Source organism: Saccoglossus kowalevskii, chromosome 2 (genome assembly GCF_978046115.1).
Source record: "Saccoglossus kowalevskii chromosome 2, keSacKowa6.1, whole genome shotgun sequence".
NCBI classification, from domain to species: Eukaryota; Metazoa; Hemichordata; class Enteropneusta; family Harrimaniidae; genus Saccoglossus; species Saccoglossus kowalevskii.
Window position 1 is genome coordinate 15,265,178 of NC_140642.1, and position 15,827 is coordinate 15,281,004.

The 15,827-nt window shown below is 33.9% G+C and overlaps 1 protein-coding gene across 1 annotated transcript in view; it reads right to left on the minus strand.

Annotated features, from left to right (window-relative positions):
* The window catches only part of LOC102808649 (cation channel sperm-associated auxiliary subunit gamma-like), a 59,133-nt gene that overhangs the window by 33,500 nt on the left and 9,806 nt on the right, over positions 1-15,827 (minus strand). Inside the window, exons 11-17 of the mRNA XM_078011821.1 lie at positions 5,269-5,363; positions 4,331-4,550; positions 3,782-3,919; positions 3,449-3,563; positions 2,526-2,635; positions 1,646-1,780; positions 750-906 (exon numbers count right to left, since the gene is read on the minus strand). Coding sequence (XP_077867947.1) covers positions 750-906; positions 1,646-1,780; positions 2,526-2,635; positions 3,449-3,563; positions 3,782-3,919; positions 4,331-4,550; positions 5,269-5,363 — 970 coding nt within the window. The remainder of the gene's footprint in view (positions 1-749; positions 907-1,645; positions 1,781-2,525; positions 2,636-3,448; positions 3,564-3,781; positions 3,920-4,330; positions 4,551-5,268; positions 5,364-15,827) is intronic.

The following is a 15,827-nucleotide window of genomic DNA, read 5'->3' on the forward strand; positions in this document are numbered from 1 at the left end:
GTTAGAACCAATGAATTTCCTGATATAATGAACACATTGCATGTCTCCAACTCATTATATTTAACACTCTAAGAAAATGATTGTATGTCCCCAAATAATTTGATATAACACAATTACAGTGTATTTTGATAGTTACTCTAGATACCTTAGATCACAGTCCCTCAAAACCTGGTTGGGAAACGTTAATACTTCTTTTGTCTCAATGCGCGTTTCGCCTTCGTAAAATTGTTTATTCGTTGTTTATTCGTTAATCCGACGACCGAGTGTGAGCCCAAGCCTACTTAGCTTTATATTAACATAAAATTAGCATAGGGTATAACAGAAGCCTTTTCGATTCACTGCTACGCATGCATGCACTTTGTTTTGATTTTTACTTCAACGTGAGAGACGATACTTATTTTAACGAGATGTGGGAGGATTTTTTAAATTTCGACGACAGTGACATCGATTGGAATGATATATTGGAAGAAGAACCAGATTATGTTGCTGCCGAGTACATGAAAAGAGACGTAGACAAATCTGAGTCGGAGGCATCGTCGCAGTCGGTGTTGAGGGACTGCGCTTAGATGTATGTGGCTACTTGCAAAACTAAAAGTCAGTTGCAGTTGTGCAAAATTTGTCAAATGAACAAAATTTGAATGAAGAGCAGAATGGAAAAATTTAGGGAAAGATCAATTAGAAGCATATCTTGTAGTTTACCGGTACTTACTAACAACAACAACATCAAATCAATAACAGTGAATACTCACCATTTTCATAATAAAGGCATGGCATCTCAGGATCAGAAACTGGACAGTCATAAGCAACTTCACTGACAGAGCTTGAAAAGTCTAAGGATTGCTTCATATCAAAAATTAAATGCTTTCCTGGTGGACACCCAAGCATAACATTCATTACATAGCTGCCCTAAGACACACACAGAAAATAGGAAAAATTATACAAAGTGTATTTAAATGTGAATTTAGTGAATAAATGCCTTGTATAATTATACATTTATCACTGTACCTACGTAAGTTACAATGTTGTCATTTTGCAGAGAATATCTGTTTTCTACCTTATTAGGAAGTCTGAATGTAGGATGATTATAGGATATTTTAAGATGGTGGGTATGTTTTTCACCACCATGCCCAGTTCAGAGCTTCATACCACATGCATGCAATTGACTGCAAAGATAGTAAGGTTGTGAGAAGATTTGTAAACTATGCACTCAAACAGTACATGTTTGCAATCAATCTCCGCCTTTGTGTATACTTTGTGGCATTCTCCCAATAATCTCATACTAATGTCAAGGATTTATAAGATTAGGGTAGATCATACGAATTGAAAAAATCATGCAAAATACAATATGGTCACAAAAGTGGTGAAGAAATCATGCAATACATGAATTTTGCATTTTTGAATGTGGCGATAATCTCACACAATGCAATCAAACATTTTCAAGCACCAACTGTGTTCTATGATGCTACTGGTTAGAACTAAGTTTGATTGCCATTGCACTGACTGGGAATGCTTTCAAATGCAGTTCACTGCTCATGAGATCTTCGTCGCATATCATCATACGTGATTAGGAAAGTTACATACCCTAGTCTTGTAAAACCCTAATATTAAGCAAGTTGAATCAATAAGTTTTATTTAGCCACTGTACCTCAATGTGTTTTTCGTTAAATCTATGCGTGATGCATTTAAATGCTGAGTTCCATATTTGTAACATTAGTGATATTGATTTAGCTGGGAAATGACTGACCACACCAACCTCTACATCCGATTCTTGCACAGTGACCTGGTAGAAAAAAACACACAATATCATGCTTGCGACAATACTAAAAAAGTAATTAAATAATTAATTATTTAAATAAGTAAATAGTGGGGATTTTTTCCTATTATTCTAATGTATTTTTCCAAGACTTAGCTAGACATTATACTCCAACCAGGATTGAAAAATTGCATATTGGTAGCATTTAATGACAACATACAAGATTGAGATAAACTATGACACAATTGTTCAAAAATAGCTTGGTCAGGTCAGCTTGTGGTAATATAATACAAATGTCAAGTTGGATATACAATTCTGTCAACCCAAAGACAAAGTCAACAATATTCTCTGAGGGGATACAACCATGGCCAGGGTTGACATTTTTGTTATTATACCAAATAAAACACAACATTTCCCAATGACTACAACCATCCATGCCTTTGTACAATAACATCCCTGTTATAATGTTTTGTTGCAGTTCTGATGTCAGTTTTATGACTTTATTACAAATACGATACACCCACACAAAGAAAACAACATTAAATGTACTCAGACTAAGATACATAGTATGAAACACCTCTCCCTAAATTAGAAGTAAAAACAAGAAATAGTGGTTGTAGCTAAACCTATGATAAACTTTGTGGCAATCAGCCACCTGTTGAATAATAGTCTGTTGGTGGGGAACACTACAGTAATTCAAAGTAGCAAACTAATTAGCACATTCACACATGGCACACACACCTTTCTTTCATCTGATTATAATGTACATTACCTGATAAATCACAGTGTTATTAATAACATGTACTTGTCTTTCAGCAAAAACATCCAATAATTGGTCAGATACGTCTATCTGTACTTGTGTCTTCTGAAGAGCAGCTGTGCCTATATCAAGATAATAATTCCTGTCAAATATATGTATAAAGCCATTCTTAGCCTCAGCTTTGATCGCCTAATACTACACACGTAAAACAATACTAACCATAATAATAGCAAAGTAAATCAAAGAAACAGAGATTTACTCTATGCTATCATGAATACCTGTCTGGGTAAGTTGCCAGACAACATTATATGATCAGAAATGGATAATCTTATAAGGGCATGCAAGGAGGGTACTATGTGATGAAATTCTCATTGATTATAAGAAATCAACTGTTTGCTCACATGTTTATAATTACCTGTCTGATATTCCATTCATTTCCATCATCATCATCATTTGTACTAGGTTTTTAGCACAAATAAAACAAAAATGAACTCACTCCCACCAGAAATAAATGCCATGGTCACATATTTTACATAATTATTAAAAGGCACATTATTAAGCAGCAGGTTCACTATGATACTTGACGGTGACGGGCGTCCAGGACCTTCTGCAATGCAATCACCACATGAACTTTGCATCACCTGCATGTTTTATCCACTTCTGATTGTATGTATTAATTTTACAGTGATTGTATGATGAATCCATACAAACATTGTTATTTACTATTTTAACATTATAACTATTGTAACAACTTTTACTGAACCATTGTAACTATTTAACAAAGTAACTAATTGTAATTGTAACTGTCATCTATTGTAACTGTAGCGATATCGCAACTAAAATTGTTACTAATAAGTAACTAACTATTGTAACACTGTAACTATCAATTGTAAATAACTATAATATTATTGTAACTAACTATTGTGAGACTTTACCTGTGTTGCAGCTACTATCATCTACTGAAATCCTAAGACTAAACTTGTAGGACTGATTTCTATCTAAGTATATCGTGTCTGGTAATCTACCTGAAATACTGTCTTCATCATATATCTATTTCAACAGAGATAACTTGTATAAATATGTATTCCTGTCTGCAAATTTAAATGCAGTGATCTTTCCAGAATTATGGTCAAACATGGAGCTTATAAAAACACCTTCTGAAATCGGCAAATTAAGATATGTTATTATGTTATGTGAATATCACTATGGTATATAATTTGTCGACACTCCATGAATCATATCATATATTTGTTGTACAGAGACATTACCTTGTCTGTTAAATGAAGCGGTACAAACAATCCATCCAACAGATGGTTCCAGTGTAAATAACAATAATAATTACGCAGACTGAGGTGTCGCTCTCTCCATTTTTGAAGTGGATTTTCATTGTAAGGATTTTGATATGTCTGTGGATGGTAAATGATTAGTACTTTAAGCTGGGCTTCTGCTAAAAGTAACACAGTTATAATGCAGTATAGGAAGAAGATGATATTAGCTGCTAACGAATTATGGTATATAAAAACATATATTATGCATTAATTGAAATGAGCAGTTTCAAAGTTACTCACTAATCAACATGTTCAATTAAGATTTACAGATTATCACCCATCTTGCCACCATGGAATTCATGCCACTGGTAGCTATTTTTTAGTGATCAATGTGACATCATTTTTTATAGCCAAATTGAAAAATTCACAGGATTTTAAACAAGGTTGGTTGATACTGGGCTATCAAATTAAATTGGCATATGGTAATACAATTATCATCCAACGATTGACACATCAAATAAAGTCAGGAAATATGGCATCTGAGATTACCTTTGTATTAGCACAGCACTGCTGAATGATTCGATGAACCAATCCTTGATATACATACAATGCTTCAAGATTACCTGCATACTCGTACTTATGACATGGTGCTTCATATGTGTATTTTTCTATTCTACTGTAATTTTGACTGATTGGTGCCTCAAAGCGTATATCTATATATGGGCATGATCTAGAGGAGCATTCAAGACCATCAATTCCATCATTCTGGCTGTTGGTGAAATTTAACAAATATTTAGTTATATTTTTATCAATGTAAATAAAAGATGGATTAAATCATGATATGTAAATTAGATAATTAGCATTAGCATACAAAAAGAACAATTTATTTCCATTTAATAAATATGCATAACAAATCCAAACCTTGACATTACATAAAGCCCCACTGATATTTTAAAATAGTCATATTTAATCAATCTAAAGCACCTTCAGCAGTTTGTTTGCCTTTAAATTACTTGACATTAGTTATTAGCTATCAATGCAGTTGAATTATTTACAATAATGCATGAAACCATTCAATATTCACCAACATTATTTTATCTCTTATTTTATGCCTTGACCGCTCACATTTAAACTAACAAATAAAATATGTTGCCTGAGATGCAGTTCTGGAATTGCAGAAATTCATCTTAATCGGATCATTAAACAAATACATGTATATAAATATGACATGATGTGTGATGTTCATGTAAAATTTGAACGTAATTGGGCTAGGTATGTTAAAAATACTGCTGCAAACAGATGCACGGAGGACAAACTGACAGTTGTGTAAAAATCAGTTGTACCGTATATGTAGAAGAAGAAATATTTATAGACAAATTGACACTAAAGATTCAGACAAAAAGATTCATTCACAGTTGTGGCCACCTATTAAATTAAATCATTCTGAAAGTTCAATAAAAAATTGTGCAAAATAAAGTAACACACACCTATCTACAAAATTTTGACCTGTGATGATATCTGTCACTGGCACCAGGTACCGACTAATGACATCTGTTGCATTGTAAGCACTTAAAACCATTAACTATAAATGGAAAAAAAGAAACTTATTGAAATCAGATTATTGCAACATATTTCATAAAAATTCAATAAAATCTTTATATATTTTAAAACTACAAAGACCTATTCAACTTTTGATAGCAGCTTGGGATGCAGGTCATGATATGGTAAAGCAGTATATAAAAAAATTATTCAACAATTCATAATATTGTTGTTGGTTTAAACTTTTACCAATAAAACATCTGGTTTATTATTAAATACAGCTCTCAGTTCTAGCACATGTAGTACAATTTAAGCTGTTTTACACATATCCATGTAAAATAAATCGATTTAATTTGAACATCAGGGAAGAATCACAAATTTGTTTTAGCAGTGGCGTCATTTCACTAGGATCCTGGAGTCATAGTAAAATTCATATTTACTGTAAGTCACATAATAATGTACAATTATGAACCCACCATGCACATTAATACATGCAGTAAAAATCGTGAATTATCAAAATTTGCAAATTTGATATAGCCAAATTCAAGGATTAAAAATTTGATGTTCTCTTCAAACAAGCATCATATCACCTTAAAGTGCCTGTGCAATGCCCACCCTCACGTTTCCCATTTTAGATCTGTATCCCACTGAAATGGGCAGTTATTGATTTTTTTGCTGAAAATGATTACTCGTATCCAAGTAAATTTGGGATATTTCTCGTGTTGTAGCCACGCCCACCTATCCTGAAACGGTCGACTGTTTCCAGATTTCCGACTCTCGTCGAAAGTGCGCCACCAAATGCCAAAATGTGAGAGGAAGTCATACCCCTGAGCCGTAATATACATATACATTTTTTTGTCGGCGTTTTTTTTCTTTCTTTTTTTGTTTATTTTCTTTTTTCTTGAGAGAGAGAGTTTTTAGATATTGTGTTGTGGGCAGTTGCAGTGAAACGTATAATCATAGTGTAAGTATTCACACGTTTCTAATCGATCCGAAGGTGCGACATCAGTGGACAAAAGCCACTTAACCTCAGATTCATTTTTTGGAAAAACTGTCCTCGTCCATGAAAAAAATCAAAGAAAGCTTAGAAAGAACTCCCATGTGCTGAGAGTATTGGAGACACATTAAATATAATTCGAAATTACTTAGCTGAAAACTAATTATGCAAATCAGAAAATTAATATGACCAGATTTGAGTGTAAAACTAATGAGGTCTGCGCAATGTAACAGAAAATCTATGTCTCCAAGTTTAATTGAAATGTGATTAGAACCAAAAAATTATGAATTATTATGCTTATTAGGGAATTAATATGAACAGATTTTTACCCCAAACTAATTAGGTTTGTACATTGTCCTAGAGCATCTTTGTACTAAGTTTCATTGAAATGGAATAATTAGTATCGTGAAAACTCCAAAATTTCGACCCCTCTAAAAATTCGATTGGCTATTTATTTGCCGGGTTTCGGTGTTTTATTTACCTCCAAATTTTCGACTCCACTAAAAATTGCCGACTCATTCTTATTCGAAAATTGCGACCAGTTTTAGTTTTCCCCCAAACGAAAAAAAAAACCGATGTGAGCTTTCAAACGGGACCTTCCTCGAAGGCATGAATCTGGGTTTCTGATTGACTGAGAGATTTTTATTTTATTGGTAACGAAAATATATTCTAAATAAACGAAGTTTCAAATAAAAACGAACACAAAAATCTCGGCATGCTGCGTTTCTGAATTGTTGATTATTACTGTACTCAGTAGTGATTATAATAATGTACACAAAATAAATTTGTTGAATGGTTATGAAATACAAATAAAAGTCAACTAAGTTTCATCGTAAGCGAATGATTCCGGTCTCGTATAAACGTTTGATGCTGTAGGATATCCGCCATGTTCTCTTAGGTCAAATAGGTCAAATCGCTAATTAACCAATCAAAAAGCTGGATGATGCCAACGTGTTCAAATTACCATAGCTTATTTAAATATGTTAATGTTATTGAACGCAATGTGAAGAGATTGATGTTGTAGTACGATATTTTGGCTTGGATTTTGATGCGAAAACGGCATGATTTTTTTTTAAATAAAAAAATTAGTTGTTTTTAAAAAATAAACTGGTCATCTGAAGAATAATTTAACATTGTTCACAGTGATAACAGCTCATTCTCGAAAGGAAGCTTACCCGCTCACGCTAGTCACGATAAAAATCATACACGTGTACTCTTGAATAGACAGACGTCAATGACTACGGTAAAACTTAGACTCTATTTTAGCCGGCAGGATTGATTGAAATGTCCGAAAAATGACGCCAAAATACACCTTAAAAGTCCCATTTTATTTTATTAAATCCCATTTTATTTTTTAATCCAAGGGCGAATTTACGGCAGAATTTGGTCCCTCAAATAAGGGACACGTGAGCTTTGATTCTAACCGGATACATTGCACTGGGTCGGGGAGATAGTTTGCTAAACTTCCATGTATCTTTTGTCCAATGGGTACCTGTACTTCGAACATTCGCAAGTTTTCCTAGGTAGTGCGAGACAGCTTTGTCTTTTGACCTATTAGTTTTGTGCTGACCTCTTCTGCGCGTCTTGATGTTTTGTTTTGCTTGTCATAATACTCACTGATTGATGACTTTGTTTAGATTTTGAGTTACAACTCGGCCACGACTCTAAAAACATGTCACATTTCTAACGCCAATTATTTAAAACCGGTCGAAATTTTGGAGTTTTTACGGTACTTTAGATATCAGTGTGAAAGCTTAAAATTGGTTAATTATGCAAATTAGGTAATTAATATGTACAGATTTTAACCCACAATTATTCAGGTCTGTCTATTGTCCTACAGCATCCATGTACATTCATTGATATGTGATGTATAGTACCTGAGATATCAGTGTGAAAGTTGGTTAATTATGCAAATTAGGTGATTAATATGCACAAATATTTACCGGAAACTAATTGGGTCTGCATAATTCTAGATTCATTGAAATGTGATGATTAGTACTTTAGATATCAGTAGAAAAGCTGAAAATTAATTATGCAAATTAGGTAATTAATATGCACAATTATTTACCCTAAAACTAATCAGGTCTCTGCATAGTCCTAAAGGATCTATGTACCAAGTTTCATTGAAATGCGATGATTAGTACTTGAGATACCCATGGAAAAGCTGAAAATTAACTAATTATGCAAATTAGGTGATTAATATGCACAAATATTTATCGAAAACAATCAATCTCTGCATAGTCCTTGAGTATGTAAGTACCAAGTTTCATTGAAATGTAATGCTAACTACTTATATCAAATGCTGAAAATTAATTAATTATGCAAATTAGGTAATTAATATGTACTGATATTACCATAAAAACTATCAGGTCTGTGCAGTGTCGTATGACATCTATGTACCAAGTTTCATTTGAAATGTGATGATTAGTACTTGAGATATCAGTGGAAAAACCGAAAATTGACTAATCATTATGCAAATTAGGTAATTAGTATCCACGGATTATTACCAAAAACTAATCAAAACCTAGCATTAGTTCAGAGCATCTATGTACCAAGTTTCATCAAAATCCAATGAGTGGTTCTTTAGATATCAGTGGAACAGTCATAGAACAGCTAAAAATTAGCTAATTATCATGCAAATTAGGTAATTAACGAGCATGGATTTTTACCAAAACCTAATCAAATCTGCGCATTGGCCCAGAGCATCTATGCACCAAGTTTCATCAAAAACCGATGTATGGTTCTTGAGATAGCAGTGGAACAGTCGGACACACATACACACATACACACACACATACACACATACACACATACACACATACAGACACACTAACTGCAAAGACTCCCATTTTGTGCTTCGCACATGGGAGTCAACAACTATGTTTAATGAGAAACGCCGACAACATAAACCTGGCGCAACACTTTTGAAAGAAATAGATTCCGGACCATGATCACCGAGGCGGATTTCAGAAGAGAGAGAGACATCCGGCAAGTGTTTCAAATGAGTTGACTTTTTTGCGATCCTGATTAACGTTTTATAGAGACCATTTGGTCCCTGTTAAGTAAAAGGTAGCAATAATTTTGACAGTGACACGAAAACGAAGCGCCAGACAAACAGGGAATTACACAGCCCTTACACACGGCTAATTGTTTTCATTTTCGAAGGCTAAAAGTTTCTGAATTGTTTGGTGATTGGTGTTGTATGTCGAATTCATACCTCTGTTCTTTTTTTACCTCCATGCTTGCAGCTTGATCTGCGTAATAATTTCTGAAATAAGAATCCGGGCTTGGTCAATGTGTTTCCACCAAATGAAGTTATAATATGTTATAATTATGACAATCACGCCATGGATCACACTAACTCAAATCCACTCTGAATTTATCTGTATGTGTGTCGATCTTGATTATTTTTGTTATCCAATTAAGGTAGAGATGCAGTTTATTTGGCTTGCTTTTTAATTGAGTAATTAGACAATGAAGATGGTATTATATATCCAGCATGTTATATATTTTCTGAAAGCTCATTATACAAACTTTGTAAAACTTGTCTTTATTTTAAATATCCAGAATGCGTTTTTGATTTTGGGTCAAAAATATGCTTTTTTGGACACAAGTGGTTTAAAAAAAATTAGCTCAAAAACTTCAAGTCCGTTTGTGGGTAAAATTACATCACTGGATACCTTGGTATACTACTAGTTCAAATGCGTCCACTCATCTCTCTAACGGCTTTCAAAGTCGCACAGCATGACCTCAAAGTTCACTCTTTTCTATTTTTGCATAATTTATATATCCATGTTAATGGCGGACTTGTTATTTTTGCTCCACTCGCAGTAATAAACTGTCCGGACGCATTTTGAAGGGGGAACACCTTGTCAATAATGTGTGAAAAATTCGAGGCAAATGGCCAAAGCGTCTATCAGCTATTTTAATTTAAAACCCAAGAATTCACCAAAAATAGAAGACGAGAAAAAGGCTAATTTGCATATTTGCGCGTTAAACCGGGAATTACTGCTTTGTCATACTTTGTCATACTTTCTACACTATTGAAATTGAAAGTTAACGTATAGACATAGACATTTTATGTAAAATTGTTGGACCAGAACAACTGCTCTTGAATATATAAATCAGAAACACTTCATTCATACCAGAGTTTTGATGGAGTCGGTAAAAACACGTGTTAATGCCCAGTAAACATGATGTCATTTCATGAATTATTAAACAGGGGGCAGTCCTAGGAAGGTGACTTTTTATCACGATCAAAACATCATGGCTTCTCTACGATGTATTTTCAATAAAAAATCTACGAGTATTTCAGAGCCTATGGTTTACCGTGAAGAGTACAAAGTAGGATATTAAATTAATTATCCTTGATGATTTTTATGTAGTATTTAGAACCAACTCCAGGAAGCGAACGCACAATAATGAATAATCGCGTAATCCTAGAATCGAAACGAGAGGCACAGTTTTGTTCAGCGTTTCCAATCCCATTTTCCCACTGCAACATATTTGTTAAAAAAAATATTTGAATTCTGTTCGTTTTTTAAGGAGGCAATTTTTTATTTTTTCCGATTTTGGTAACGCCTTATTCAGGGATTTTCTAAGACAGTCGCAGACAATCAGCGCACGGATGTACGTACTAGTACAAAACATGCTGTTGTACTACCGGCGACGGTCGCTGCAAGGAGAGAGCTCCAGCTCCTAACGTAAAAGTTTTAAAATTTCGGCCGGTTTTAAATAATTTGTGTTGGAAATCTGACATGACATGAGCGCAAAATTAAGGTGCATTTTCGAACGATCGAATTTTTCTGAATAGAAATCAGCAAATGAAAAAATAGGAGTGCTAAACAGTGTGCTCGTTAGTTTAAAAAAATGGAATGTCCGTCAAATTGACGTAAACTTCCCCATTTTTCACGGAAAAAGCAAAGGTCGTGGCCGAGTTGCAGGCTAAAAAACTCAAAAATCAAAACAAAATCATCAATCAGTAAGTATTATGACAAGGAAAACAAAACATCAAACGCGGAGAAGCGGTCAGCGCGTCAAAAGAGTTGTTAATGTATCAAGATACATCTCTCTGTGATTTATTTTTCATTGAAATTATTTGCTTGTTTTCAATTAATTTTAGCGTACCTCAGCAATATATTTTAGCATTGTCAGTTGTTTGCTTCATTGAATTAAACGGAGTTCGTCCGGTTGCAAACAAAGCTGTCTCGCACCACCTAGCATTGGATAAAAGATACACGAAAGTTTGTATCTCCCCGACCCAGTGCAATATATCCGGTTAGAATCAAAGCTCACGTATCCCTTATTTGAGGGACCAGATTCTGCCGTAAATTCGGGATGGGATTTAGAACAAAATAAAATAGGACTTTTAAGGTATATTTTGGCGTCATTTTCAGACATTTCAATCATTCCTGATGCCTAATATAGAGTCTAAGTTTTACCGTAGTCATTGACGCCTATTCAAGAGTATGATGTTTATTGTGACTAGCGTGAATGGGTAAGCTTCGTTTCGACAATGAGCTGTTATCACTGTAAACAATGTTAAATTATTCTTCACATGCTCAGTTTATTTTTTGAGAACAATTATTTAATCAAAGAAAGCTTAGAAAGAACTCCCATGTGCTGAGAGTATTGGAGACACATTAAATATAATTCGAAATTACTTAGCTGAAAACTAATTATGCAAATCAGAAAATTAATATGACCAGATTTGAGTGTAAAACTAATGAGGTCTGCGCAATGTAACAGAAAATCTATGTCTCCAAGTTTAATTGAAATGTGATTAGAACCAAAAAATTATGAATTATTATGCTTATTAGGGAATTAATATGAACAGATTTTTACCCCAAACTAATTAGGTTTGTACATTGTCCTAGAGCATCTTTATACTAAGTTTCATTGAAATGGAATAATTAGTACCGTGAAAACTCCAAAATTTCGACCCCTCTAAAAATTCGATCGCCTATTTATTTGCCGGGTTTCGGTGTTTTATTTACCTCCAAATTTTCGATTCCACTAAAAATTGCCGACTCATTCTTATTCGAAAATTGCGACCAGTTTTAGTTTTCCCACAAACGAAAAAAAAAACGATGTGAGCGTTCAAACGGGACCTTCCTCGAAGGCATGAATCCGGGTTTCTGATTGACTGAGAGATTTTTATTTTATTGGTAACGAAAATATATTCTAAATAAACGAAGTTTGAAATAAAAACGAACACAAAAATCTCGGCATGCTGCGTTTCTGAATTGTTGATTATTACTGTACTCAGTAGTGATTATAATAATGTACACAAAATAAATTTGTTGAATGGTTATGAAATACAAATAAAAGTCAACTTAGTTTCATCGTAAGCGAATGATTCCGGTCTCGTATAAACGTTTGATGCTGTAGGATATCCGCCATGTTCTCTTAGGTCAAATAGGTCAAATCGCTAATTAACCAATCAAAAAGCTGGATGATGCGAAAACGGCATGATTTTTTTTAACTAAAAAAATTAGTTGTTTTTAAAAAATAAACTGGTCATCTGAAGAATAATTTAACATTGTTCACAGTGATAACAGCTCATTCTCGAAAGGAAGCTTACCCGCTCACGCTAGTCACGATAAAAATCATACACGTGTACTCTTGAATAGACAGACGTCAATGACTACGGTAAAACTTAGACTCTATTTTAGCCGGCAGGATTGATTGAAATGTCCGAAAAATGACGCCAAAATACACCTTAAAAGTCCCATTTTATTTTCTTAAATCCCATTATATTTTTTAATCCAAGGGCGAATTTACGGCAGAATTTGGTCCCTCAAATCACCGGTACGGTGCTCAAATAAGGGACACGTGAGCTTTGATTCTAACCGGATACATTGCACTGGGTCGGGGAGATCGTTTGCTAAACTTCCATGTATCTTTTGTCCAATGGGTACCTGTACTTCGAACATTCGCAAGTTTTCCTAGGTAGTGCGAGACAGCTTTGTCTTTTGACCTATTAGTTTTGTGCTGACCTCTTCTCCGCGTCTTGATGTTTTGTTTTGCTTGTCATAATACTCACTGATTGATGACTTTGTTTAGATTTTGAGTTACAACTCGGCCACAACCTTTGCTTTTACCGTGAAACATGAGGAAGTTTACGTCAATTGACGGACATTGCATTTTTTAAAAACTAATGAAGCACACTGTCTATCATCCCCATTTTTTTTTGCTGATTTCTATTCTGAAAAATTCGACCGTCCGAAAATGCACCTTAATTTTGACTCTAAAAACACGTCACATTTCTAACACAAATTATTTAAAACCAGTCGAAATTTTGGAGTTTTTACGGTACTTTAGATATCAGTGTGAAAGATTAAAATTGGTTAATTATGCAAATTAGGTAATTAATATGTACAGATTTTAACCCACAATTATTCAGGTCTGTCTATTGTCCTACAGCATCCATGTACATTCATTGATATGTGATGTATAGTACCTGAGATATCAGTGTGAAAGTTGGTTAATTATGCAAATTAGGTGATTAATATGCACAAATATTTACCGGAAACTAATTGGGTCTGCATAATTCTAGATTCATTGAAATATGATGATTAGTACTTTAGATATCAGTAGAAAAGCTGAAAATTAATTATGCAAATTAGGTAATTAATATGCACAATTATTTACCCTAAAACTAATCAGGTCTCTGCATAGTCCTAAAGGATCTATGTACCAAGTTTCATTGAAATGCGATGATTAGTACTTGAGATACCCGTGGAAAAGCTGAAAATTAACTAATTATGCAAATTAGGTGATTAATATGCACAAATATTTATCGAAAACAATCAATCTCTGCATAGTCCTTGAGTATGTAAGTACCAAGTTTCATTGAAATGTAATGCTAACTACTTATATCAAATGCTGAAAATTAATTAATTATGCAAATTAGGTAATTAATATGTACTGATATTACCATAAAAACTATCAGGTCTGTGCAGTGTCGTATGACATCTATGTACCAAGTTTCATTGAAATGTGATGATTAGTACTTGAGATATCAGTGGAAAAACCGAAAATTGACTAATCATTATGCAAATTAGGTAATTAGTATCCACGGATTATTACCAAAAACTAATCAAAACCTAGCATTAGTTCAGAGCATCTATGTACCAAGTTTCATCAAAATCCAATGAGTGGTTGTTTAGATATCAGTGGAACAGTCATGGAACCACTAAAAAATAGCTAATTATCATGCAAATTAGGTAATTAATATGCACGGATTTTTACCAAAAATTAATCAAATCTGCGCATATGTTCAGAGCATCTATGTACCAAGTTTCATCAAAATCCAATGAGTGGTTCTTTAGATATCAGTGGAACAGTCATAGAACAGCTAAAAATTAGCTAATTATCATGCAAATTAGGTAATTAACGAGCATGGATTTTTACCAAAACCTAATCAAATCTGCGCATTGGCCCAGAGCATCTATGCACCAAGTTTCATCAAAAACCGATGTATGGTTCTTGAGATAACAGTGGAACAGTCGGACACACATACACACATACACACACACATACACACATACACACATACACACATACACACATACACACATACAGACACACTAACTGCAAAGACTCCCATTTTGTGCTTCGCACATGGGAGTCAAAAATAAAATCTCTCAGTCAATCAGAAACTCGGATTCACGCCTTCAGGGAAAGTCACGTTTGGACGCTCACATCGATTTTGTTTTTCGTTCGGCGGGCTGATGCCTTCAGTGTAGCTTTTGCCTCTTCCGACATAGAAATCATCTGAATCTTCTTTCTACCTCTCTTTCTTTTCACACCACGCATAATGTAATGATAAAAATTAGGAAAAAAACGCCGAGGAAATATAATATTTGGTTTGCTAGCGAACGATAACTGATTCGAGAATAATTGTACATGCGCGTGAATTGAATGAACTATGACCCGTACAATCTCGATATGCATATTGTCAATCAAAGATCCTGTTATTTGCTTGCTCATGCAAATTAGGCAATTGGACATAAACATTGCCACGTGTGAGTGTTTTTTATTTTTAACCAGAAAATAAACAGCAATTTCAATGGTGTTCCAATAAGAATTCATTGGTCAAATTTTCACAGAATGTTCTTTAAATAAAAATCTATATAAAAAACGAAAAAAACTATTTTTGATTGAAATTCACAAATAAACTGCATCTCTACCTTAAACGCCGCTTTTAACACACTTGCCCTCGTTGTGACCCGATGCGTTCACCTATTTCAACAAAATTTCAATTTATTTCCACGCGGCTGTCATTTATTTAGTAACTGTGATTTGTCGTTTTTTAAATTATTTTATATTGATCACCATGGTCTAATGTTTAGAATGTCAAAATATGTTATCTTTTATTTTAATTTTGAAAGTTTTACTCAGACGATCGATGAAATAAAACAGTGTAGTGACGTGCCTAGTAACCTGCTAAATAACGAGATAATTCCAACGTCCATTTCTATTTTGTCCAGCGACAGTGTACAAACG